Source organism: Cavia porcellus, unplaced genomic scaffold (genome assembly GCF_034190915.1).
Source record: "Cavia porcellus strain 051 isolate PalLab524CR breed Dunkin Hartley unplaced genomic scaffold, mCavPor4.1 scaffold_9, whole genome shotgun sequence".
In the NCBI taxonomy this organism is placed as follows: domain Eukaryota; kingdom Metazoa; phylum Chordata; class Mammalia; order Rodentia; family Caviidae; genus Cavia; species Cavia porcellus.
In genome coordinates this window covers 200134-226891 of record NW_026947492.1, presented here as the reverse complement: position 1 = coordinate 226891, position 26758 = coordinate 200134, and the positions used below count along the sequence as shown (strand labels likewise).

The 26758-nt window shown below is 39.7% G+C and overlaps 1 protein-coding gene across 1 annotated transcript in view; it reads left to right on the top strand.

The window, feature by feature from the left end:
- Positions 1–26758, top strand: part of Alkbh8 (alkB homolog 8, tRNA methyltransferase) — an 84963-nt gene that overhangs the window by 20223 nt on the left and 37982 nt on the right. Inside the window, exons 5-7 of the mRNA XM_063255691.1 lie at positions 8743–8847; positions 10208–10278; positions 18527–18633. Of these exons, the coding sequence (XP_063111761.1) occupies positions 8743–8847; positions 10208–10278; positions 18527–18633 (283 nt within the window). The remainder of the gene's footprint in view (positions 1–8742; positions 8848–10207; positions 10279–18526; positions 18634–26758) is intronic.

The following is a 26758-nucleotide window of genomic DNA, read 5'->3' as shown; positions in this document are numbered from 1 at the left end:
CATATATGTATATATATAAGATAGTTATCTCTTTCTCTTGAAGTTTTCTCCTAACCAGTATGTAATGACCTTCTTTATCTCTTATGATCATTATTGGTTTGAGATTCACATTGTCTGCAAACAGAATAGCTATCCTTGCTTTTTTTGGCATTCCTGTTGCGTGAAATGTTGTTTTCCATCCTTTGACTTTCAATCTGTGAGTATCCTTTTGGGTTAGATGGGTTTCTTGTGGACAGCGTATGGCTGGATTTTGTTTCTTGACCCATTCTGCCAGTCTCTTTCTTTTAATTGGTGCAATGAGACCATTTACATTAATGGTTATAACTGTTATATGTTGGTTTATCTTTCTGCTGTTGCATCTTTATCTTTCTGTTCTGTTTAATTGTCTGCTTTGCTTAGTGGTTTTTTCCTAAGTGTATCTAAACTGTCTTTCAGTATTCTTTGCAGGGTTTGCTTGGTGATCATGAAGTTCTTTAGCTATTCTTTGTCATGGAAGTGTCTTATTTCTTCATTGATTTTGAAGGACAGTTTAGCTGGGTCCATCCGTCCAGGTTGGAAATCATTTTCCTTTAGGATCTGAAAAACTTCCCTCCATGCTCTTCTTGACTTTATTGTTTGTGCTGAGAAGTCTGCTGTGATTCTGATAGGTTTTCCTTTATAAGTAATTTGTCTTTTCCTCTGACAGCTTTTAATATTCTATTCTTATGTTGGATTTCTGGGATGGTGATTATTATATGCCTGGATGTAGTTTTATTTTGGTTATGGCTATTTGGAATTCTATATGCTTCACTGGTCTTGATATCAGTTTCTAATCCCATATTTGGGAAATTTTCAGATATTACTTCTCTAAATATCCTCTTGACAACTTTTATGTTGTCCCCTTCTTTTTCATTTATCCCTGTCAGTCTTATGTTGTTTTTCTTTGCCACATCTTGCAGCTGTTGAACTGTTATTTCCTGATTCCCTTGTTATTTTTAAAAGGTCTTTCCTATTCACTAGCTGCAATCTTGTCTTTGAGGCCTGAAATTCTACCTTCATTTTCATTGAGGCGATTTTTACAGCTTTCAATGGAATTTTTGTTTTCCTGTATATCTTTTTGCATCTGCTTTATGTATTCTGTTTGTATCTTATATTGTTCATCCAGGGATTCTACCTTTTTGTTTAGTTCCTCCAATTTTTAAATTGTGTCTTCTTTAGATATGTTCAGCTTCTCTTTCATTTCTTTTATCATTTCTTCTTTTACGTGGGAGATTATTTCTAGTTTGAATTCCTTTAATGCTTCCCAGAGTTGCTTCTTTATTTCAGTTGCTATTATGACCAATGTTTCAGGTGTATGGCATGTATTTTCTTCCATGTACCTAGCTCCTAAGGTTTCTTTGGATCGTCTGGATGTTTGAGATTGTGATTTGGTCTTTTGTTTTGTCATTTTCCTTTGTTTCTGTGTTTCAAGTGTTATTCCAAGGCTTCCCCAGATCTTGTTGAAAATCCTCTTCTATGCCCTCAGCTCTTGGGACTCTGGCTGCCCAGTTCCCCAGATTGAGAGAGGGTCATTGGGGGTGGAGCAGGCAGGCTCAAGACCTGCCACTGGTCTAGTGCAACAGGAAGCTGTGAAATTCCCTATTCGGGGCTGAGGAACATTCCCAAACTAGCTAAGCTCAGGGGGATGCTGTGGGGACACTCACTCCAGGTTGCCCAGCCTCTGGAATGGATGGTGCTGGAAGGCCCAGAACTCTGTAGTGTCTTCCAAGCCCTGCGGGGAGCAGGGAGACCTGTGCAGGCCCGTTCAGGATCCACTGCACTGGTCTAGTACAACAGGAAGCTGCAAAATTCCCTGTCTGGGGCTGAGTGAAGGTTCCAAACTAGCTGGGCCCCAGGGGATGGTGCGGGGACACTCACCCCAGGCCGCCCATCCTCTGGAACAGATGATGCTGGCAGGCCCAGAACTCCAGAGCTTGCCAAACCTGGCAGGGAGTGAGGAGACCTGTGCAGTCCTTCTCAGGACCCGCCTCACTGGTTGGGTTTATCAATTTTGTGTATCCTCTCAAAAAACCAGCTCTTTGATTCGCTCATTCTTTGTATTATTTTTTTAGTTTCAATTGCATTCATTTCTGCTCTAATCTTTACAATTTCCTCTTTTCTATGAGCTTTGGATTTGACTTGCTCTTCCTTTTCTAGAAGCTTGAGGTTATTTCTAGAAGCTTGAACATTAGGTTATTTATTTGTGCTTGTTCCATTTTTTTGATGTGACTATTTATTGCTATATATTTTCCTCTTAGGACTGCTTTCATTGTGTCCCATTGGGTGCAGTATGTTGTGTGTGCATTTTCATTGTATTGCAGGTATTCTTTTATTCTTTAATGTTATCTGTAACCCACTGGTTATTTAGAAGGTTGTTATTTAATTTCCATGTATTTATGCAGGTTTTGCAGGGTTTTTTTGCCATTGATTTCCAATTTTAATGCACTATGATCAGATATTATGCATGGGATAATTTCACTCCCTTTGCATTTACTTAAGAATGTTTTATGAGTTAAAATATAGTGTAGTTTGGAGAATGTACCATGTGCAGCTGAGAAGAATGTATATTCTGATGTGCTTGAGTAGAACACTGTAAACGTCCACAAAGTCCATTCATTCACAAGTGTGACTCAGTTCTATTATTTTTTTGCTGACTTTTTGTCTCGTTGATCTGTCTGTTTGTGACAGTGGGGTGTTAAGGTCTCCTATTACAATTGTGTTCTTGTGTATTTGGTTTTTCATGTCCATTAGTGTTTGTCTTATATAGTTGAGTGCTCCTGTATTTGATGCATATATATTTATAATTATAAGTTCTTCTTCTTGTAGTTTTCTACTTACAAATAAGTAGTGGTCTTCTTTATCTCTTTTAATCATTTTAGGTTTGAAATTCACTTTGTTTGCAAACAGGATAGCTACCCCTGCTTTTTTCTGGGTTCCTGTTGCATGCAGTACTATTTTCTATTCTTTGACTTTTAGTCTGTGAGTTTCTTTTTGAGTCAGATATGTTTCTTGAATACAGCATATTGTGGAGGCCTGTTTCTTTTCTTTTTTTTTTTTTTTTTAGTGAAAAACAGCTGTATTTTTCAGGATTAAAAATACTAGTGAAATACAGGTTTCATGTTGTTATAAATCTCTGTTTTGCTTAAGATGTTAGGACACTTAAAGATAGCTAGAGATTTAAATCTGTCTATACCCTCAATGTGTTGCTTTAGGGGGGAGAGAGGGTTTTTTTTTTTTTTTTAAATTTTATTTAAGGAGAAAAAAAAAGCGGAGAAAGGGTACAAGTTATACAGATTTATAGAAAAAAATAAGCAGTAGGAAATCACTAGTTAATGGATTACATATTGTCATCTTAGAAATAATTGTTCAAGTCACAAAGTTAAAGCTTGTAAAGTGGACATTCCAACAGTGAGACTGCAAACAGTTCTGTTCAATGATCCAATAAAACTCAGTGATATCATTTTCTATCTTATACACTTAAACATACATGCAGTTATATCATTTAGAGCACTTTCTTTTCCTCTCTTTTGTACAATGACAATTACACATTTTGGGTTTTGTTACTCCCACAGTTCTTATTACTTTTTTGGAAGGGAGTAGAATCAAATGTGACAGAACAGAGTCAATCAAATCAAAAGGGTGGACATAATAGATAATGTAAAAGCATAATACAAGGTGATCAATAATGATTACCATAATGCCTCCCGCTATCTCTAATAGAATTGCCTATATCATCAGTTATAATAAAATTGAACAAAACAGTAAAGAACAAAACCGACAAAACCAAAACATTGGAGACATTGTAGGTCTTCAAAAGTATTTAAAAGTCATCGAGAATGGGTGTCATAATGAATCTCACTATCTTCACAGCAGTTGCCTAAACTTTCGAACCTGGTACTATCAAGCAAAGCAGAATAGGGGGACATCAGTCAAAAACAAGATGGTGAGAGTAATACAAGGCTTTAAATCAAGAAAATGGAAAGTCAAAGTGGGTTGCTATAATATATCATGCTATTTTTATTTATTTTTCCCTTAATTAAAAGGATAAAAATAAAAAAGTAAATAATTGAGTGGAGATTGAGATAAAAGAGGGCATAACAGCAAATCAGCGCAGATCAAAATGTAACCATTTAAGCAGAATAGTGTTTCACCACAAGATAATCCTGACATAAAAGTAGTTACCATATTGTCTCTTTCCTTGAAATCCTTGAGTACAACTTCTTATATTGTAGCATTAAATATATCAAAATAATATAAAACCATTTAAGAGAATGACAGCATTACAGGGTATTTAGAATCAACTAACAGAAAATGAACAATGGTTTCTGTATAATCTCCTTGTCTTTAAAAGTTTTTGCTTATACTATCGTACATAATAAAATCCAATAAGATACAACCTGTTTAGACCAATGGAAACAGAAGAACAAAAGTTTGATGAGACTTCAAAACAAGATGATACTAAATCAGCATTACCTATTAAGATGTCATTTTCTCCAAAATAGCTGTTCCTATCATCCAATCTTCTCTGCCTCATTTCTGTTGAGCTCTTTTTCTGTCATTAGTTGTCAGTTTGTCTTCTTCATTTTGTTTTCTGCTCCATTCATTGTGGCCTCCCCGCCACTATTTCTGGATTCTTTGTATTTTTCTTTTTTAGAATATCCTGCAATACTCTCTGTAGAGTTGAATTGGTGGTTGCAAATTCCCCCAGTTCCTCTTCATCCTGGAAGCACCTTGTTTTTCCATCAATTTCCAGGGATAGTTGTGCAGGATATATCAATCTTGGCTGGAGATTATTATCTTTCAAAGCTTGAATTATTTCCCCCCACGCTCTTCGTGATTTGATGGTTTGTGCAGAGAAATCTGCTGTAATTCTGATGGGTGCTCCCTTGTAAGTGATCTGTTTCTTGTCTCTGACAGCTTTTAATATTCTGTTCTTGTATTGGATTTCTGGAATTTTAATTATTATATGCCTGGGTGTTGCTCTGTTTGGGTTGTAGGTGGCTGGGGTCCTGTATGCCTCATACATCTGAGTATCTTTACCTTTTGCTAAATTAGGGAAATTCTCCTGGATTATTTCTGTGAGTAGCTTTTGTAGTTCATTTGTTTGTGTCCCTACTTCTTCTTTTATGTTCTTAATTCTTAAGTTATGGATCCTCTTATCTATTATTGCTGTTTGTTTCTTTGTTACTTTTAAGAAGTTTTTCATTTCATTCTCCCATATTACAAATCTGCCCTCCAGTTCAGATAGTCTGTGCTTAGTTTCTTTCAAGCTGTTATGCCAGTTTTCTATAGACTTTTTAGTTTCCTGGTAGTCCCTTTGAACCTGCTTCACGTATTCTATGCTTTCTCTATTTTCTCCATCAAACAATTCTCCCCTCTTTTTCTGTTCTTCCATTCCACCATCTGTTTTTTCTTGGGTGGTGCTTAGCATTTCTCTAACTATTCTGCTTACTTCTAGCTTCAGGTCATTGATAACTTCATTCCTGAACTGATCTATGAGGCTCTCTAGATGGCGCTTTATGTCTATTGGTGCGGTGTCCGCTATTACCTGTTTCTCAGGATTGGGGGCCGAGGAGCCTTTCTTGTTGCTGCCTCTTCCCATATTCTTTGTTCCTTATATATGCAAGCTTATATAGGAGGCCCAGCTTCCCTCCCTGTCAGCCACAGCCTGATCGAATTGCTCCGGCTAGGTGTTCCCGCCCAGCGCAGCACACCAGGAAGTTGCAGATCAGGCAGCCTACGTGGGGCCTGCCCCTCTAGGCCACCTTCAGGCTCTGGGGTCTGGGTTGGGCTAGCCAGCAGCGTCACGTAGGCTAGGCACTTCTCACCAGTCCTGCTTGAGAGGGGGATACGTGGCTGAAGTCGCCACCGCGCCCTGCTCCCGCAAGACTGCCCAGTCCCAGAATGTCCTCCGCTGGAGTCAAACTGTGGTAGAGTGTCAGTTTCTCTCATTCACCTCATCACAAGTCAGTGCACGGCTCCACGCCCGTCCCACTCTCAACTCCGTTCACCAATTCCCATTCTCAGAGTTTCCGCGCGTCTCTCTCCCTGCGGAGCCAATGCAGACGCAGCCACCGCGCAGCGGGAAACCCAAATAGCGGCTTCCAATGGCGCGGGCTCTAGCCTCCACACTGAAGCTTTTCTGTTCCTGTTCTAGCACCAGGACTGCATTCCAAGTTGGTTTCTCTCAGCCCAGTTTGTTCCTGGGTCAGCAGAGCATATCTCCACCTGCTTATGACTCCTTACTCCGCACCATTCCTGAATTATTAGCTGAGTCTTTCAGAGAGCCTCCGTAGCTGCTGTTATCTGTTCGCCATGTTCTCCTGGAAGTCCAGGCCTATTTCTTGATCCATTCTGTCAACTTGCTTCTTTTGATAGCTGAATCGAGCCCATTTACATTTATGGATATCACTGATACGTACTGGCTTGACTTTGCCATATTATGTTCCTCTTGTTGGGTTCCTGCTTTCCTCCCTTGTTTAATTTTTTGTCCAGCCTGCTGGTTTCTTTCTGTTGTTGTTCTGGAGATTGTGGTCATTTTTATCTCTTTCGAGTATGTCTTTCAATATTCTTTCTAGGGTTGGTTTTATTGATATGTATTTCTTCAGTTGTTCTTTGTCATGGAAGTATTTTATTTCTCCATTAAATTTGAGACAGTTTTTCTGGATACATCAGTCTGGGTTGAAAGTTGTTTTCTTTTAGGGCTTGAAATACTTCTTTCCAAGCTCCTCTTAATCTGAAGGTTTGTGCTGAGAAGTCTGCCATGATTCTAATAGGCTTTCCTTGATAGGTGAGTTATGACTTTTCCCTAACAGCTTTTAGTATTCTGTTTTTATGCTGTATGCCTGGGATCTTAATTATTGTATGTCTGGGTGTAGAGTTATGTTGGTTATGACTGTTTGATGTTCTGTATGCCTTAATTATTTGTATGCCAGATTTTTTCCCTATGTGTGGGAAATTTTCTGCTATTACTTCTGTGAATAGCTTAGTTATGTCATTTGCATTGACTCCTGCGACTTCACTGATGCCTATTAATCTTACACTGCTTCTCTTGGCATCATCTTGAAGCTGCTGAATTGTCATTTCAATTGGCTTTGTTGCTTTTATAAGTTTTATCTTTTCATGATCACTATCTGTGGTCCTGTCCTCAAGGTCTGAAATTCAGATTCATTTAAACAGTTTTGCCAGCTTTCAATAGAATTTTTTTTTCTTGGATATCTCTTCGAATTTGTTCCATGGATTCTGCTTGTTTTCTACATTGTTCATTCAAAGTTTCAATTAGTTTCCCATGTTCCTGTTTGTTTTTATCTATTTCTTCCCTAGCCATATTGAGCAAATCCTTTAAAAGGTTGTTATTTCTGTCTTTATGTAAGACCTTGCTTCTAATTTGATTTCCCTATATAGCCTCATGGATTTGTTTCTTTACTTCATTTGCTATCTTTTCAGAGGTTTCTGGTATATGCCTTTTAAAATTCTCTATTTTGCTGTTGCATGTTCTTGCACCTGATGGACTAGAGATGTTTGAGAGATTGCATTTTGATTTTTCGTTTCATCATTTTCACGTTCTGGGCCAATATCTGGTCATTTAATCCCAATAGTCACAACTGTCGGCAGTGTGTCTTGTAGGGTCCTAGCGTGGTTGATGTCCACCCGATTCTTGGGTACATAGTGACTAGAACCTGCCAGGGTCCTCTGTCTGGGCAAGGGGCCACTAAGTCTCCCATCAAACCAGCACTGCCAGTGCACTGCAGTTCAAGGTTCTGGGAGGGAAATAGGGCGCCAAACATTCACAGCAATGCTTGGTCTAAAAGATGATAAGAGTAGCCGAGGGCAGTGGGTCGAACCAGGATGGATCCTCTGGGTCAGCAAAAGGGAGGAGTGTGCTGGGTCATGGGCACGGGTCAGTGGCCTGAGCCAGGAAAGGAGCACAGCCGTCTCCTCTGTGTGGCAGCAGTGGGAGGGTGCAAACGTGTGCAGGCCTGGCTCAGTTGCCTGAGCTGGAGTGGAGCTCAGTGGTCTTCCTCCACTTAGTAGTGGCAGGGAGGCATGGAGGTGTGCAGGCACACCCAACGGCCAAGTCAGGGCCGAGCTCAGCAGCTTCCTCCAGAAGACTAGGGTCGGGGGTGCACCGAGTGGGGGAAGGTACACACAGTGGCCCAAACCAGAGGCAGAGTTCTGTGTTCTTCCTCCTCGTGGTGGCGGGGGTGGGGGTGGGGTTCTCGCCTATTGTTATATAACATTTATAACTCTCATAAAAGTTGCATTTTGTGAAGTATGGTATTTTTAAGGCAGTGATTAAAATAAATGAAACACTGTAAAATAACAAAAAAAGAAAGTGGTCAAGTTAATTTCTTGGATCTAATATACAGGTTGATCATCTCTAACCTCAAATTCAAAACTCAAAATGTTCCAAAGTATGAAATTTTTGAACATTAATGTCCTGCTTTTAGTCTATATATGTATGAAGCATAAATAAATTTCCTTTCAAGTTGAGTCCCATCTCTAAGATATCTATTATATATATGCAAATACTCCAAAATCTAAAAACACACACATAAAAAGTATAATTTATTTTTGCTTTTAGGTTTGTTGTTATATTAGTGGATCAGACTGCTGTATGAAAATCTGTGTGATTTCTATCAGAGTGATTTCCCACCTTGGGTAAAACATACAAAGTAAATGTTTTAATATGTGTTGCCTTGCTTTTGTGATTACTGACTTTAGGTCTTCCTGATATTTGCGATAGCTTTCTGGAGAAATGGTTGGCAGAAGGTTACATTAAACATAAACCTGATCAGTTGACCGTAAATCAGTATGAACCTGGGCAAGGTGAGTAATTCCTCTTTATAATTCCAATCATATATTTCAGAACCAAGAATGTTATGTAACTTTTAAAAATCAAAGGTACTATTTTTTAACTCAAACTAACATAAATTAATTTGCTCCTTCCTTTCCTTTCCTTTCTTTTCTTTATTTTCTGTACTGGGGATTACACCGGGACGCTGTACCACTGAGTTACATCCCCAAGCCCTATTTATTTATTGCAGTACTGAGAATTGAACCATGGCCTTTGTACTTATCCTCAGCCCTTTTAAAATGTACTTTTATTTTGAGATAAGGTCTTACTAAGTCTTTAAGTTCCCAAGCTGAGTTCAAACTTGTGATCTTCCTGTCTCAGCCTAAGAGTAGCTGGGATTATTAGAATGTGCTATTGTGCCTTACTCTTAATCTTTGCATCTCAATTCCTGGAGGAATTTTGATCACAGAGTTTGAACAGACAGATACCTATTTTGTTTGTGATTTTTAAATTTTGCTTTGTTCCTCTCTCAACATTGTACTAGAGAACAGTGCTTGAAAAATATGATATGTATAACAGAAGAACCAAATAATTACAGAAGGAAGAAGGCTGACTGTTGGATGATCTTTTTATTCTTTTTATATTTAAGAATGTGGAATGCAACTCTAGGATAACAATGAAAAATATTTAAATTATAAATTCCTTGTATTTGTTAACAACATCCTTGTCTGATATTTATAGTAGTCAAATGATATTTAAGAGTTTTATAAACAATAGTAGTTGTAGTTTGTTTTTTTCTGCCTTTTTCATGCTGTGCAAGCATTTACATTACTTATTTATCTATCTTTCCACTGATATGTAAGCTACTTGAGGACTGGGGTCTGTGTTGCTTTATATCCTCTTTCACGTAGCCAAATTTCTGTATTAAGAGGTGTTCAGTTAACAGATTGATAGATCAGTGGGGGTAGCCATATCTTAATTATTGGTACATTTAGTCTTCCCTCATGGCTGTTGCCTTTGTTTCCCAAGGACCTGGAACTCTAGTGTTCAAGGAAAAAAAAATACAGTGTTTATCTTCTATATCTTCCTGTTGCACTGGAATTGGATTTGTGTCCTAGTTAAACAGTGACTTCTAATCCTTATTTGAGAGTTAAATCCCAATGGTACTTTAAATTATTTAAGACATGAAGAAAAAATTTTTAGTTTAAAATTATTTAATTCAATATTCTTTTGTCATATTCACCTTGTTTCCTGTTAACTAAATTATAGTACCTTCTTGATAACTGAACAATATTTTCACCATAACTGTGTAAATCTGCATTTATAGTTTAGGCATTTTAAATTTACTAAAAGGAAAAATGAAGCAACATATTATTCTATTTTCTATTTCAGGAATTCCTGCCCATGTTGACACACATTCTGCTTTTGAGGATGAGATCATTTCTCTCAGTTTGGGGTCAGAGGTAAATCTTCATTCATTTTTACTAGCCATAGCATGTATTTATCTAATACGGAGTAATTTTCAGAGGATTGTTCACATTCTAAATTTAAAAGAATCAAGGTTTCTACATGAAAGTAAGGACATTGTTAGAACTTTAATTTCTTTCTTTTCTTTTCTTTTTTTTTTTGGCACTGGGGATCGAACTCACAATCTAGAGTTTGCCAGGCAGGCGCTTATGCCACTGAGCTAAATCCCTGTCCCTTGAACTTTCATTTCTTGCAAAATATGAAATTATCACAACTTCTAAATATCATCAGCTGCTAGGAAAACATCTGAAATTTAATTTTCTATACATTTCACTTAGTAATTAAATCCAGACTTCTCTTGGTGGCTTGGTCAATTTTTGACCTAGTGCAGGATTTCCATCTAGTGGCAAAATGTAGTAAGTGCAGTGCATAGAAAAAAACCTGATAGGTCTAGAATTTTGACCAACTTTTTACATATGTTATCTGATTCAAGCCTTTCAAAAACTCTGAGCAGTAGAGGGTCTCATCAGCATTTTTTACATATGAAGAATAAGAGGCACATATTTATTTACTGGTTTGTTTCTGTAGCTGCACTTTGTTTGCACTGCTAATGACCAAAACCATGATTTAAATGATACTTACAAATTGTAGGCAGAGTTTCAGCTATATGTTAGAATTTGTAAAAAAATTTTTTTGTTTTAAAGAGAACAAAACAAAACAGAGCAGAACAAAGCAAATCAGAACAATATAAGCAACACAGGACTTCACAACAAGACATCAACAGTGGCTACCATAATGTCTCTTGTTTTCTTTGAAATAGTTGAGCATACCTTCATACACAATAATATAAAACATAACAAAATAGTATAAAGCCATTCAAAAGAATGAAAGCATTATAGGACTTCAAAACTAAAAAACAGGAAATGAACAATGGCCATATGATACCTTATTTTCCTCAAAAAAGTTTTCCATACCATCACACTTAATAAAATCAAATAAAACACAATGGGATAGAACCAATCAAAACAGAAGAACAAAAGCATGATAAGACTTCAAAACAAGATGATAGTAAATCAACAATGGCCACAATAATGTCTTATTTTCTTCAAAATAGCTGTTCATACCATCACACATAATAAAATCAAACAAAACAAAACAATAAAACTAATTAAACAAATGAATGAAAGCATTATAGAACTTCAGAACAATATAATAGGAAACCAACCATGATTTCCATAATACATCCCATTATATTCAAAATAGCTGCCCATACCATCTGACAGAATAAAATGTAACAAAACAAGACAGAACAAAGCCAAACCTAACAAAATTGTGAAAACCATAAAAGAGTTCAAGACAAGACAATAAGAAATTAATAATAGTTTCTACCTTTCCCTCCCAGGTATTTTCTCCTCCATCACTCTTACAATAACTATTTTGCTTTTGAATCCATATAATTCCTTCTGTTACTTATGCTAGGGTTCATGCATATGAGTTCACCTATGAACATGATCTCCAGTGGCATCCATCTACCTATAAGAGCCTCGAGATTATTCTACTTCATATTATTTTTATTATATTTGTTACTTTATATTATTTATTTATATATGTAAGTATTTATATATTTATATTCTACTTTATCCATTCTGTGGTTGATGAGCAAGTTACTCTTGCTTTTTTTTTTTGGTCTCCTGTCACATGGAGCAATTGTTTTCTGTCCTTTGATTTTCAGTCTATGAATTTCCTTTCTAGTTAAATGTGTTTCTTGTATATAGTCTATCGATGGATCTTGTTTCTTGATCCACTGTCTCTGTTTCTTTCTATTGCTGAACTAAGGCCATCTATATCAATGGTTATGATCAGCAAACATTGGTTCATCTCTGCCATACTCCTGTTGTTGGCCCTCCACTTTCCCCTTCATTCAATTGCCTGTCTTGTTTGGTGATCCTCCTCTGCTGCTGTCCCGGAACCAAGGTCATCTTTATCTCTCTCTACAATATCCTTTAGCACTCTCTGTAGGGTTGTTTTGGCGGTCATGAATTCCTTCTGTTGTTCTTTATCATGGAAGTATTTTGCTTTTCCATCAATTTTGAAAGATAGTTTTGCAGGGTATAGCAATCTGGGTTGGAAATTATTTTCTTTCAGGGTTTGAAATATTTTGCTCCAAACTCTTCTTGACTTGATAGTTTGTGTTGATAAGTCTGCTGTGATTCTGATTGGCTTTCCTTTATAGGTAATTTGTTTCTTTTCTCTAGCGGCTTTTAATATGCTATTCTTGTGTTGATTTTCTGGGTTCTTGATTTTTCTATGTCTGGGTGTAGATTTACTTTGGTTGTGGCTAGTTGGAGTGCTATATGCCTCACTTATCTGCATGCCAGATCCATTTCCCATGTTTGGGAAGTTTTCTGCTATTCTTCTATAAATAGTCTTTTAATTTCATTTGTGTTGACCTCTGCTTCTTCACTGACACCTATCATTCTTAAATTATGCTTCTTTGCATTATCTTGTAGCTGCTGAATTGTTGATTTCTGATTCCTTGCTATTTTTAAGAGATCTTTCCTTTTATGATCACAAGTTGCAATCCTATCTTTAAGGTTTGAAGGTCTATCTTCGGTCTCTTTCAAGTGGTTTGGCCAGCTTTTGATGGACTTTGTAATTTCCTGGATCTCTCTTTGAATCTGTTTCATGCATTATAATTCCTTTCTATATTTATTCAAGGTTTCCATCATTTTCCTATGCTCCTCTTTTTACCTATCTTTACTTTAGATATGCTGAGCAATTCTTCCAGTATGTTTGTGATTCTTCTTTTACATGAGACATTATTTCTGATTTGACTGCTTTTACAATCTTGTGAAGCTGTTTCATTACTTCAGTTGCTATCCTCTCAGAGACTTCAGGTGTATGACTTCCATTTTCTTCCATGGATATACCTTTTAGACTTTTTCTGTGTAGGCTGGAGGTCTGAGATTGCCCTTTGCTCCTTTATTTTGACAGTCTCCTTGGTTCCTCCCAACAAGCTGGTTGTGTGGCCCCAGGCTGCCCCTCCACAGTGTAGGGGAATAGGACAGGCCCCTGGCTTCATAGATTATCCCAGATTACAGGGAAGTAGCAGGGCATGGAACAGGCTTCTCCAGACCTGTGCAGCTACACTGGGCCTTCCTTGATGATCAGAGATGCATAGAGGTGGGAATGCTTCTCTCAGCCTGCATGTCTATACTGGGATTCCCACAATGGTGTCATATAGGGGGTGTGTTTGTCTGATTCTGCTGGTGGCTGATGGCTGCCCAAAGGAAGCAAGAGCCTCCAATGGTGGCCTATAGGTACACAGAGCTTCTCTGGCTGTGTGTCTCTACTTCTGCTGGCCGTCTGTAGGAAGGAGCCTTCCAGTGGTAGCACCTGACAGGCAGAGATGGATCTGCTGACTCACTGCCTGTGCTGGCCACCCACTGGCTGCTCCACTCAGTGAGCCCCTTCTGCCACTGTTTGGCTCACAGGTGGCTGTTGGAGTACCACATGGGCAGGACCCTCTGCCTCTTAACTGGTTACCTGTGGGGATCTGATGATGGTTGCCTGAGTGCATGCAGGCGTGGGGCTGGCTGCCATCTCCCTACTGAGCTAGCGGGGAGACCCTACCATGGCTGTCAGAGTACATGTCGGGGCAGGGCTGGCTGCTGCTCTAGGGCCAAGCTAGTGGTAGGAAACCTCAGTGATGGCTGTTGGAATGTGCATAGGGGTGGGGCTCAGTCCAAGCAATTTTTACTAGTCTGCTTCCAAAGAAGAGCTGCTGGAGGGAGCTGGCTGCAGTTCTGGTTCTGGACTTACCCAGCCCGACTCCAAAATGGCTTCTGGCCAATTGCTTTTTCCTGTGGGAGAACTGAACCCATTGCACTCACATCCAGCCTCTGTGTCTGCTGCTCCCCTCCACTGCTGTGTCTCTTTGCAGGGGCTTCTAGGCTTGCCAGCCACCACTGTCTCCATGACTGTGCGTCCCCAGGTTCCCATAGCTCCTTGTGGCTCTGGGTGAAGGCACCACCAGCTCCTGCCTTCTTCATGTAAGTTTTTCTTTATTGTTCTCTCTGTGGGCTTCAGTTCTCACTTTAGGTACTTCCTGGATTCAGCGGACCCACTTCCTTCCTTCTTGTCTTCTCCACGATGCTATATTCCAGCATCTGGACTGCTTCTCTCAGAGAGGTTTACTGTGCTGCTTACTACTCCACCATCTTCCCAAAAGTTCATATTAGAATTCTGAATCTACAATAATTGTTAAAATATGAGATCATCTAATCTTAAGTATAGATTGCTTCAAAGTCTAATCTTGTTCTTGGAAGGAAATAGTATATATTAATTTGGTCCCTCTGTATATGTATTGTTCTCATTACTAGATCTTCAGTTTTGCTACCTCTTAACCTTTGTTGGGCTTTTGTGATCATGTCGATGTGGTGGTTAGAGAATTAGTGCTGTTCATTTGATACTGCAAAACCATCTTATCAAATAGATGTATAAGTTCTTAATGTAGGAACTTTCAGGAGGGAAAACTGAAATAACCCTTCTGTGACTTATTTTCATTCTTTTCCCTGGCTTTAACTTGGGGGATCAATAAAAAAAAAACTTCTAATTTTTCGCCACAGCTATACAACCAGTTGAGAAATGAGACAAAAGATAAATGGAAATCAGGGCACACACTTTACTATTGAGAATCTGATGACAGGACATAGCTCTAGATTTTTGGCCAAATTGACTTTTAATACTTCACCTCCGAATTAGAGCTATGTATAGCTATTGCCATTTTAATGAATTGAAGATATCAAGTTCTGACCTAGATCCCAAGTCTCTCAAATGAGTGAATGGCAAAGGATTAAATAAATGAGTCAAGTGGTGTGATTTTAGGGCTCCAGGAGGATCAAAACCCTTATGCCAAGTTTGAGACTGTGGGGGCTAAGACAAAGAGCTTCTCTGGACAGCCCATATTTATTAGAGCTATGTAGAGCTATGTACACCTCCAAATTAGAGCTATGTACAGCTAGACAGCTGGAGACCTCCTCATGGAGGCAAAGGCTATCCCTTAACATAGGACATGAAGGAGCATGTGTTAGATCCTACAAACCAGCTGGTTCTGAAAAAGAGAGAAGGAAGCATCTACTAAAGTGATCTGGGCTCCATGCTTACTGATCAGAGAAGGTATTGCTTCTTTTCAAGGCAATTGTTAAGTGAAGAGGTGGAGAAAAACTAGGAGCATATTTCCTATTTTCCATTCCTAGTGATATTCCCTTCCTTCCCAGGGATGAAATGAGGACTCAGTATATATTCTCAATACCCAACAAAGTCATTATAGAGTTCTTAATGAAAAGTTGTAAAGAAGAGAAATATTGCCATTTTAATGAATTGAAGATATCAAGTTCTGACCTAGATCCCAAATCTCTCAAATGAGTGAATGGCAAAGGATTAAATAAATGAGTCAAGTGGTGTGATTTTAGGGCTCCAGGAGGATCAAAACCCTTATGCCAAGTTTGAGACTGTGGGGGCTAAGACAAAGAGCTTCTCTGGTCAGCCCATATTTATTAGGTCCAAACAAAAAGCAGGGATGCTGAGGAAAGCATGGGAAATGAGCAGGACCTTAAGAGTCACTTCAAAGACTTTTCCAAGTAGTAAATTACACCAGTTTAGGAGAACTGTCTTTTCTCCATGATGACATTTATGGTAGGAGTGGCACTGCAGGAGTGAGATGCCTGTAGCTGCAGTCTCTATTTGCTTAATTGGTGTTTGAGCCAGGTGCCCTCAGATGTGGCCTTACCTTGCTTTTTGAGGTGTCTCTGGTATCACAGGCCACTACAGGTCTCAGCCAGGCCCAGTGATTCATAGAGATTCACTTACTATGAATCAACTCCCATCACCAGGCAGGGAACCTAGGCCTAGGCTAGACTACAGGTAAACATAGAGAGCCAATTAGTTAATTTTAAATCCTTCTCAGAGCTGCTTTATAGTGGTCTCCAACAGAAAATCTGCTGCATTTCATATTTCCATTTGGTAACACTGAAGGCATTAATAGGAATGATGGAGTTTCTAGTAAAAGCCATCTTTATAATAGCTGGACAGTGTGTGTGTGTTCTAAGGTATGACAAGAATAAGTAGATTTTCCTTTATAAGATAACTTCTGAGAATAAGTGAATTTTTGTAATTTTGAAAAAATGCTTCCTAAATTTTTCAGTTTATTGTGCTATTTCAAATATATCACTACATTTAACCCTTTATTTAAGGCCTAAAATGGGATTAATAACATTTCTTTCCTGGCTGAAGGAATGTGATGTGAATAAAGAGTTATGGAATGTTAAATGTTTTTGGTGCATGCATGCAACGGTTTATTAAAAACATCCCTCTTCTAGAGCTCCTTACTTAAAACCTGCACTTCTCTGACAGCCTAAAAGAAGGATTGCAGGCAGCCTCTAGAAAGATGTCTTGTCTTTTCTTATATTTAGTTACCTTATACACTGTTGTTGCTCTGTTTTTTCTTTTTATCGATGCTTTGTAGTTACTTGAATGCCTTCCTAGCTCCTTTTCCAGACTGAGAATCTGGATATCATAGCTAATTCTTTAATGTTCATGTGTTTGCATATTTTTATGGTTTATTTTGTCACTGATTTCTAGTTTCATTGCACTACGATTGGATAATATCCACAGGAAAATTGATTCTTTTGCATTTACTTAAGCATGCTTTCTGGCCTGCCATGTGGTCTGTTTTGGAGAAAGTCCCATATGCTACTCTGAAGAATGTGTACTCCATTGTGTTGAATAGAACACTGTGTAGATATCTCCTAAGTCCATTTGTTAGAATGTTTGATTCAATTCTTATGTTTCTTTGTTGATTTTTGTGTTGTTGATTGATTTGTGACAGTGGGATATTGAGGACCCTACTATGCCTTTTTAAAAAAATGGTAACAAATTTTTATTAAAGTTAGAAAAAGAAAAGAAAAAAAAAAAGAAAAAAGAAAAAGAAAGAGGCTCTGCAAAGTGATTTTGGGCCAAGTAAAAGTAGGAAAAGAAGTAAACCTAACACCTTGATGGTAGGCCATCCATGCAATTCCATACTTTGATTGAAAGAATATGTGAGGCAAAAAGCCAGCTTAGATCCATATAATTATATATTTCATACAGTTTTCATATGTATTGTCTAGTTTGATCTAATATCAGTAATGATTATGTGAATAACATTTAGTAACATTTGTTGAATGTCTATTTTGTACCAGGTGCTGTGCTGAATGTACCTTTAAGAAAGATACTATGCTAAGTTTTATTTATTCCATTCATACTTTGTCATCATATTTATTTTTCAAATGAGTTAATCTCTTCACTTGAAAAACATTTTTCAGTCTTTTGGCATGCTCTTTAAATTTGCATTTGTTGGCTATTTTTACTCTGAAGCCCTTGGCATTTAATGGGCCACTAGGACAAAATCAACAAACATTTTCTTGGGTGTTGTCTTTTACAGGTTGGTATTCGGAATATATGAATATAACTTAGGAAAGTTTGCTAAGACTGCTTCTGTTTTCTTTGATCATCTCTTATTAATTGGCATCATATTTTAGCATGACTTTCAAGGTAAAAAATGAGTTATGAGGGTCATTACTTGTTAGCATTTTATGAGTAAAAATAGCCATAGCTATTCTTTTGTATTTACTGTAGGCAAAGTTTCAATCCATTATTTATTTAGTTCAGGTAGCAATGCTTTAGTAATGAAGAGAACCAGGGCATAGAGATTTGATAGTTTGTCTTGGATCACATGACTAGTAAATGAAAGACCCAGGATATGAATTTTAGCTCTAAAGTCCTTATGTGTAACCACTACTCTAGGATTTTCCACGGCTCGTCCTCAAATCACCCACTTGCCAAGTTATTGTTAGAAATTCAGATTCCTGAATCTCACCTCATGTCTGTCAAGTCTGAATCTCTATGGATCAATTCATTTTTTGTCATTCAGTTGACTCTTATGACACTAAAGTTGGAGAACCATTTTTATTGTATAAGCATTATCATGTTTTGATATCTGTTAGCCTAGAAAAATGGGCAGAATGAATAAATCATTTGGGGGGGAGGGTACTTTGAATTGAACTCATGACCTCACGCTTGCTTGGGAGCTGCTTGTGCCACTGAGCTAAATCTCTAGCCCCTTGAATAAATCATTCTTATCCTTGGAGTATTGGAGTACCTGAAATTTTGTGTTCCTTTTTATGCTTTTGTCTTTGCTTTTAGGTTGTTATGGATTTTAAGCACCCAGATGGTGTCACAGTGCAAGTTATGTTGCCTCGTCGGAGTTTGCTAGTCATGAGAGGAGAATCTAGATATCTTTGGACCCATGGGTATGTATTGAAATGACCTTGATGAATAGATGACTTTCACTTTGTGAGATTTTTCATTCTTCTCTGTCTGAAACACTGGAATCATCTCCTGTGCCTGAGCGGTGAAACTTCTGGGTTCAACCCTCCTAGGGCCATCTGTGACTTTTCCATTTTATATTTTCAAACTTTATGCAAAGTTGCAAGGATAGTAAACTCCCCTTATCTTTCACCTAGCTTTATCAATTGTAAACATTTTGTCACCCCTTATATTTGTCTTTCGCAAATAATTACTAGTTTTGCTGAATCACTTGAAAGTTAAAGTGTGTACCACAACTGTACCTTTAAATGCTTAACTGAGTATTTCCTAAGAGCAAGAACATTGTCTGTATTCAGTGTTTGACAAATTATGGCTTGTGAGGCAAATCTAGTCCTTACCTTGTTGTACAGCCTGTAAGCTGAGAATGAATTTTATATTCTTAAAGGATTATAAAAAAACCCAAAACCAATAAAGAATATTTGACTTTATATGCCCTTTAGTGCCTACAGTACTTATTATCTGCTCCTTTATAGAAAAGGTTGGCCAACCTGTGTTCTATAAATCTATAGTACTAGACACTCAGCATTGATAAAATATACAATCCATATGCATATTTTGCTAGTTGTGCAGTACAGTACTCCATAATGAATGTTCTCTGATTGAAGATTCAATCTTAATTCTGCATTATCTTTAGTTAATTCTCTTTAGTCCTTCATTTGAAACACTTTGTCCTTCATGATACTGATCTTTTGAAGACACTAGTTGCATTGTAAAATGTTCCTCAATATGAGTTTTTTGATTTAATGTGACTAAAGAAATGGCTTATGTACTTTTGTTAGGAGTGCCCTTTGAGGAGAGAGCATTATACTGCTAAAATTTATATATTGTCACTTAAAATGTTGCTCAGTTCTATATTTATAAATTCTGTTCTGCTTAGAGATTTTTAGCTCACAGGTTTTAATAAAAATTCAAGAAAATTCATCAATACATTTGTGACCTGTCCTAAATGTGAACCATAAAAAAGATGACCTGATTTTGTATACTAGGACTTATATTTATTTGATTTTTAAAAATCTGTGGCTAGTAATATCTGTACATAAAATAAGTGATCATAGTGTTGTGATCCATTGAACTCATGTATTCATTTAAACTTTTTAAGCATATTAGTATTCCAGAAAATATAAAATAAGGAATTGCTTTTCAGATATTTTGAAAATATTTTAGTGCCGTGTCTTTCTCCTCTGTTTGCTCTGCCTGGTGGCTTCTTTTTAGTAGTGTTCTTGGAATTGTGGCCTTTCTTATCTCTTTCTAAAATATCCTTCAGAGCAATTTGGAGAGCTGGATTGGTGGTCATGAAATTCTTCATTCCTATGTCATGGTAGTATTGTATTTCTCCCTTGATTTGGAAAGATAGTTTGGGTAGGAGGTTGTTTTCCTTTAGGGCTTGAAATACTTCACTCTTCTTGAATTGAGGGTTTGTGTTGAGAAGTCTGCAGTGATTCTAATAGGTTTCCCTTTATACGTTATTTGTTTCTTTTCACTAATTGCCTTTAATATTTTGTTCTTGTGTTGAATTTCTGAAATCTTGATTATTATATGTCTTGTTATAGATTTATTTCGGTCATGGCTGATTAGAGTCCTGTATGCCTCACTTATTTGTACGTCAATTTTTTTTTTTATCCCTGCTTGGGAATTTTTCTGCCATTACTTGTGTGAAGGGTTTAAAATGGCATTTGCACTATTTCTGGCTTTCTCATCAACTCTGATACAATCTTCTGTTGTTTTTCTTTGTTTCATCTTGCAGCTGTTGCATTGATTTTTCATAGTCCCTTGCTATTTTAAAAATATCTCTCTTTTTGTAGTTGCTAACCACAGTCTTGTCTTCTGGATCTGATATTCTAAATCTTTGTCTTCATGCAGCCTGTTGCTATACTTTCAGTGGAATTATTGATCTCTTGGATATCTATCTGGATCTGTTTCATGCCTTCTGTTTTTTCCTACGTTGTGCATTCATGATTTTCATCCTTTTCCTAAGTTCTTCTCTTTTTTTTTTTTTAAATCTGTGTCTACGCTAGCTTTGTGGGACATGTCATTCATTTTCTTTTTCAGTTTTCATCTCTTTTTTTACCTGAGAGATTATTTTTTCTATCGCTACATTCATTTTTTTTTTCATTTCCATTGCTTTCATTTCAAAAAGTTGCAATATGTAGCTTCTAATTTCTTATATCCCATTGTGTTCTCAGTTTGTCTTGGCTGGGGTTATATTTTGCTTCTCCATTTTGTCATTTTCTATATTTAATTTTGTTTTAGTTTCTTTGTTGGTGCTTATAGTTTTCTTTTGATAGTTTTGTCACTTGTATTGAGGCTTCTCTAGGAAATGTCTGTCCCTCAAAGAAGTCTTCCAAGTGTAGGTGGTTCATGGTCTCTGTATCTATCCCAAGAAACTGTCCTTCCAATTTATGAAGGGTGAGAAGTTTCTATATGGATTAACACTATCACCTTTGGTACTGGAGTATGGCAGTGATCACTACTCCAGGCAATTAAAGTATTGTCATATGAGGGAGGAAAACTGATTACAGCATGTATGACATCCTGACCAAAGTAGTACACTTAGCAATAACAGTAGCATCAAGCACAGTCTAGCAAATGACAAACTATGGTAACTATTAATTTGGTACCTCTAAGCATAGGAGCAAGCTCTACAGTTTTATAATGCAATCCAGTGTATACCAGGAACTTATGTGCAATGAGTTTCCCCTTGGAAGATTGATTTTACCCAATTGCTGGCTCTGTGGGCCTCCTCAGGAAACAATGTCCTGTTGGGCCAGGCCACTCTGCCTCTCTGCCATGCTGCTGTGGGGCTGGGTCACTCCACCTCCTATCAAAATACTTTAATCTATTCTTGGCATTGGTATAGGTTCTCTTGAAGCATCAGTTTTTTTTTTTTAAGGAAATATCATTTTCTTATTATTCTTATCAAAAGCATGTTGTGCTCTTCAATGTAAATAGTTATTTCTGGAAGGTTGGAGTATAGATATGAATTATTATTTACTTTTACTTATTTATTTGTTGAGACAGTCTCTTTGTAGCTAGTTTGTTCTTGAATGTATCATCATTGCATCTCAGCTTCCTGAGTGTTGATATTATAGACATGCTGATATTACAGACATGTTGAATAATATCTATTTATGAATGGTTACTCAAGAAAATAAATTTTTAAATATTATTTTGAGGGGGAAAATCCTACTACTTTAGAAGGCTTTCACTGGGAGCAATTGGCTGTCATTTGACCATGAGAACGTGTGACAGCACGAACAAGCATGGGTAAAAATGTGTTCTGAAAAGAGAGATGGGAAGGAGATGGAGGAAGGAGGCAGGGATAAGGAGAGAAAGAGAAAGACACCAAACAAACAGTGAGATAGCTATTGGATGTTTGGTGAAAGGGACAATAGATTAGAACATGTTTATATATTTAAAAAGTATTTAAACAGTAGAGAGTAAACCTTGATAAAACCTTTTGAATTTTTCACCTAAAAAAAGGTGCTACAAAAAAAAAAAAAAAAAAAAAAAACTATAGAGGGACATAGATTTGAAAGGGCTAACATTGTTCTTTAATATTAAATCTAAATTTAATTTCATCAAATTCAAGTTTTCTCTTCCAGCTACTATCCTCTAAATCAAAGGTGAAGCTGGTACACAAGAGTGAGTTCAGTAGATGTGCTATTTGGCTTCTGCAGTGGTCATCCACATGATAATAGTTTATTTATTTATCCATTTAAATCACCTACATAAAATAATCACATGGATTTTACATAAAAGTCTGAATCATCAGTTTCTCTTGAAAATTGAGAACATCTTGGCAACACTGGGCCATCATGTTGCTTGGCAGCAGTGATCAAAATTAAATGTCAGAGTTGGCTGAATCTAGACTCTGTGATTGGTTCATTGTCTTGTGCTGGTGTCGGTGTCACTCCCGGCCGGCAGGAAGGACACACAACAAAGTCTGGCAGTGGACAACCTTTTCTTTTATTTTCCTTCTCCGTACAGCCTGCCCCGGGAATCCTCCCGGCCGAAGCCTCTGTTGGTCCGCTCCCCGCGGCTCCTTGCGTGCTTCTCCCTACAGTCTGTCCCGAAGCCTCTACCGGTCCGCTCTCCGCGGCTCCTTGCGTGCTTCTCCCTACAGTCTGTCCCGAAGCCTCTACCGGTCCGCTCTCCGCGGCTCCTTGCGTGCTTCTTCTGCTTCTTTTGCTTCTTCTTCTTTTCTTGACGGGAGAGGCACTCACTTTTATAGGGTTCAGTTGTTGCTAGGCAGACTATCTTACAGGGCGGGTTGTGAAGCAGGAGATCTTACAGGGCGGGTTGTTTACCAAGCAGGAAGCAGGAGATCTTACAGGGCGGGTTGTTTACCAAGCAGGAAGCAGGAGATAAGCGCCATCTTAGCACACTCGATGGGAGGGGTAATCTAGCTCAGGCTTTGCTCTTTCCTACAGGCCTCACGTCCGCCAAGTAAGGCGACCGGGCTTGGCCGCGGCTCCCAACATCTCCCCCTTTTTTATTTTTTATGAATGTGCGCATCGTAGCCCTTCCTGGACTGGGTGCAGAGGCTTATGCCCTATGCGTAGGCCCACCGTAGGTCCTTGGCTTAGACCCTGGTCGGCCGTCCCATGGTCTGCCAAGGCCCTGAGGCCCTCGTCCTTTTTCTAGGGCCAGGCACAAACTGGACGGAACCTGGATGCACACAAGCTTGCACTCATTTCCTCTCCGTAAAGAAATCCCCTCGGAGAGAAATTTAGACCTGGGCAGCATCTAACAGTCCAGCGGCTTACGTGCAGGATGGGGTAGGGCCTGGCTTAGGTTGAGTCGCACCGGGGGAGTACGCTCTTACCCGTCATTGACTCTCCTACCCAGCTATGTCATAATTTTTTAGAGGAGGAGTGTGGGAAGCTCACCGCCCCTAGACTCGGTCGTAGGCTAGGCGAGCGAGCCATGCATATGCCTGAGGATCTTTTTGTCCATTTTGGGCTACCGCTATTTCTATTCATCTTGTTGGTTGGTCTGTGATGGATCTCCGGTAGGGCAGGTCTGATCTTCAGTCGAGGGCTTTGTTGCCCGTGTCAGTCTCTCCGGTACCCACAGTGGTTCTCGTCCCGGTTTCTGTGGGAAAACACAAACCGCGCCTCGGCTCCAGCTGATTACCGGATCCGGGCCCATCCATTGTCCTGTTAGGACATCTTTCCATTTAACCCACCCTTTATGGTTGGGGGAAGGGTTGCAGTGCTCCATAGCTGGGGAGCAATTGTCATTATTTAAATTTAAAAAATTGTGTGTGAATAGTGCCATGGATAATCGTGCCTTTGGGGCCAGGCCTTGGCCTACTCCCCCTTTTTGTTTTTGTAAAATTTCTTTGAGGCTTCTATGAGCCCTCTCAATGATTCCTTGACCTTGGGGATTGTATGGGATACCATGTTTTAATTGAACCTCCATCATTTTGCAGAACTCATTGAAGGCTTTGCCTATATAGGCTGGTCCATTATCAGTTTTTAATATTTTTGACATGAAACTTATCATGGAAGGCACGGGCTCGCTCGATTGGTGTTAGTAAGGTAAAAATAAAAGATCTTATCGGCGGCATCTTGCATCCGAGCCACAAAATCAACGAATGGCTCTGTTGTGCCCTGGACTATTTTAGAAAGGCACAAGGATGCCGTTCCGGCACCACTCACCTGCTTCCAGGCGCGAAGCCCAATGGTATTGATCTGCTCATAAACTGCACCAGGGAACTGAGTCTGATCATCAGCGTGTTGGCCTTCCCCCATAAGCATGTCTCTATTCCATCCCCGGTTCCCTCGGTTAGCGTTTCTTTCCGCCTGTTCGGCAGCGAACTCGGCGTACCAGGCTCGCCAATCCAGGTAACTACCCGAGGGCAGACACGCCTTTGCCAGCTGAGTCCAGTCCGCGGGGGTGAGGGGCCCAGAAGACAGGTTCTCCAGCATGGCAATGGTGTAAGGCGCAGTCGGCCCAAAGGTTGTAACTGCATTTTTAAGTTCTCTAATCTGCTTTATTTCAAAGGGTTCCCACACATTACGTCCCTGGCCTAGGGCCATTTGTACAGGATATATCCCATAGGGGCCGCTATCTATCCCTGGGAACGGGTGGTCTTCATTAGACACACGACCCCCATGCCACAGCTGTCTGTGGAAATAACGTCCTGCCGGTGGCGGAGCATCGTAAGATGGCGGCCGTGGCTGAACAGAAAATGGCGGCCTGTGCATTATTTCCTGTACTGACGGAAGAGGGGGGAGTTCCCATGCGGCGGCATCGCGGCGAGGGACCGCTTCCGGGAACGAGTTCCAGGGCGGAGCAGAAGGTTCTGTCTCCCTCCCCTGCCAGGGGGCGCTCAGAAGCTCTCTGCTTTTTCGTAAGCCTAGCTGAGCGGAGCGCAATTCGCGGCGCAACGCAGCGAAAGAGCCTTGCGTCTCCCCATTAAGCGACTTAGGCCCCTGACAGCTGGTCTCTTTGGCCTCCTCACCATTCAACCTTCCCTCGTCCTCGGAGTCAGACGACTCCGAGGCTTGAGCCCCGTCCTCCTCCTTAGCATCTTTGTTCCCCTTGACGGACCCCTCTCGGGAGCTCCCTGACTGGGCCTGCTCAAATACCCTGCGTACTTTTGTAAGCTCTTGAGAGCTTTCCCCGCAACCACCCTCACTCTTAGTGCCGCTACCTAGCATGTTTCCCATTTTTTAATATGTTACTCACCGCGTGAGGCCCAAGGAATCCGCCACTTACGCGTGAGCCTGAGAGGAGTCTACAAACCCTGTAGGTGCGCGCCACCCAGGGCCCAGGTTTATCCTCTACTCACCTGTCTTGCAGCTCTGCGTTGGAGCGTTGTCCACTGCCACGTCTCGGGGGTGATCAGTCCCCGTACGGGCCACCAGATGTCGGTGTCACTCCCGGCCGGCAGGAAGGACACACAACAAAGTCTGGCAGTGGACAACCTTTTCTTTTATTTTCCTTCTCCGTACAGCCTGCCCCGGGAATCCTCCCGGCCGAAGCCTCTGTTGGTCCGCTCCCCGCGGCTCCTTGCGTGCTTCTCCCTACAGTCTGTCCCGAAGCCTCTACCGGTCCGCTCTCCGCGGCTCCTTGCGTGCTTCTCCCTACAGTCTGTCCCGAAGCCTCTACCGGTCCGCTCTCCGCGGCTCCTTGCGTGCTTCTTCTGCTTCTTTTGCTTCTTCTTCTTTTCTTGACGGGAGAGGCACTCACTTTTATAGGGTTCAGTTGTTGCTAGGCAGACTATCTTACAGGGCGGGTTGTGAAGCAGGAGATCTTACAGGGCGGGTTGTTTACCAAGCAGGAAGCAGGAGATCTTACAGGGCGGGTTGTTTACCAAGCAGGAAGCAGGAGATAAGCGCCATCTTAGCACACTCGATGGGAGGGGTAATCTAGCTCAGGCTTTGCTCTTTCCTACAGGCCTCACGTCCGCCAAGTAAGGCGACCGGGCTTGGCCGCGGCTCCCAACATGCTGGGATTGGAGGTATGTGTGTTACACCTGCTTTAGGGTGGGTAGCCTGCACACAATCAATATAAGGGAGGAAAAGAGGCTTGCTTCTTCTCTTTTGCTGTTGTTGCTTTTGCTGTCTTCTACCACCATGAATGGTTGCCACCCTGGTTTGGTGCTAGATGATTATAGACTGAAACATCTACAAACTGAGCTAAATAAACCTTTCCTCCTTTAATGTTGAGTGTCAGGTATTTTGTCTCAGCAATGAGAAAAGCAACTAAGAATTTGGTACCAGGAGTGGGGTTGTTACTGTGACTGTACCTGACCATGTGGTTTGAGAGCCTTTTGAAATGGCTTGTGGGAAGAGTTTGGAAAGATTCAGAGATGCCAGTTGAAAAAGTGGAACTTGAATGCCTGACGCTTTTCTGTATGGGAGATTTTGGTGAGAGCTCAGAAGACCAGAAGGCTGATAGAAATCCTGCCAGTAAAAACCAAGCTTCAGAGGTTTCTGCTAGAAAGAAGGACTGTTGGACTCTAGAACATGTGTGTTATGGCTTGACAGAAAGTTTGTCTGAATTTTGCTGATATCCAGAGGTTGTATCTGTGACTGA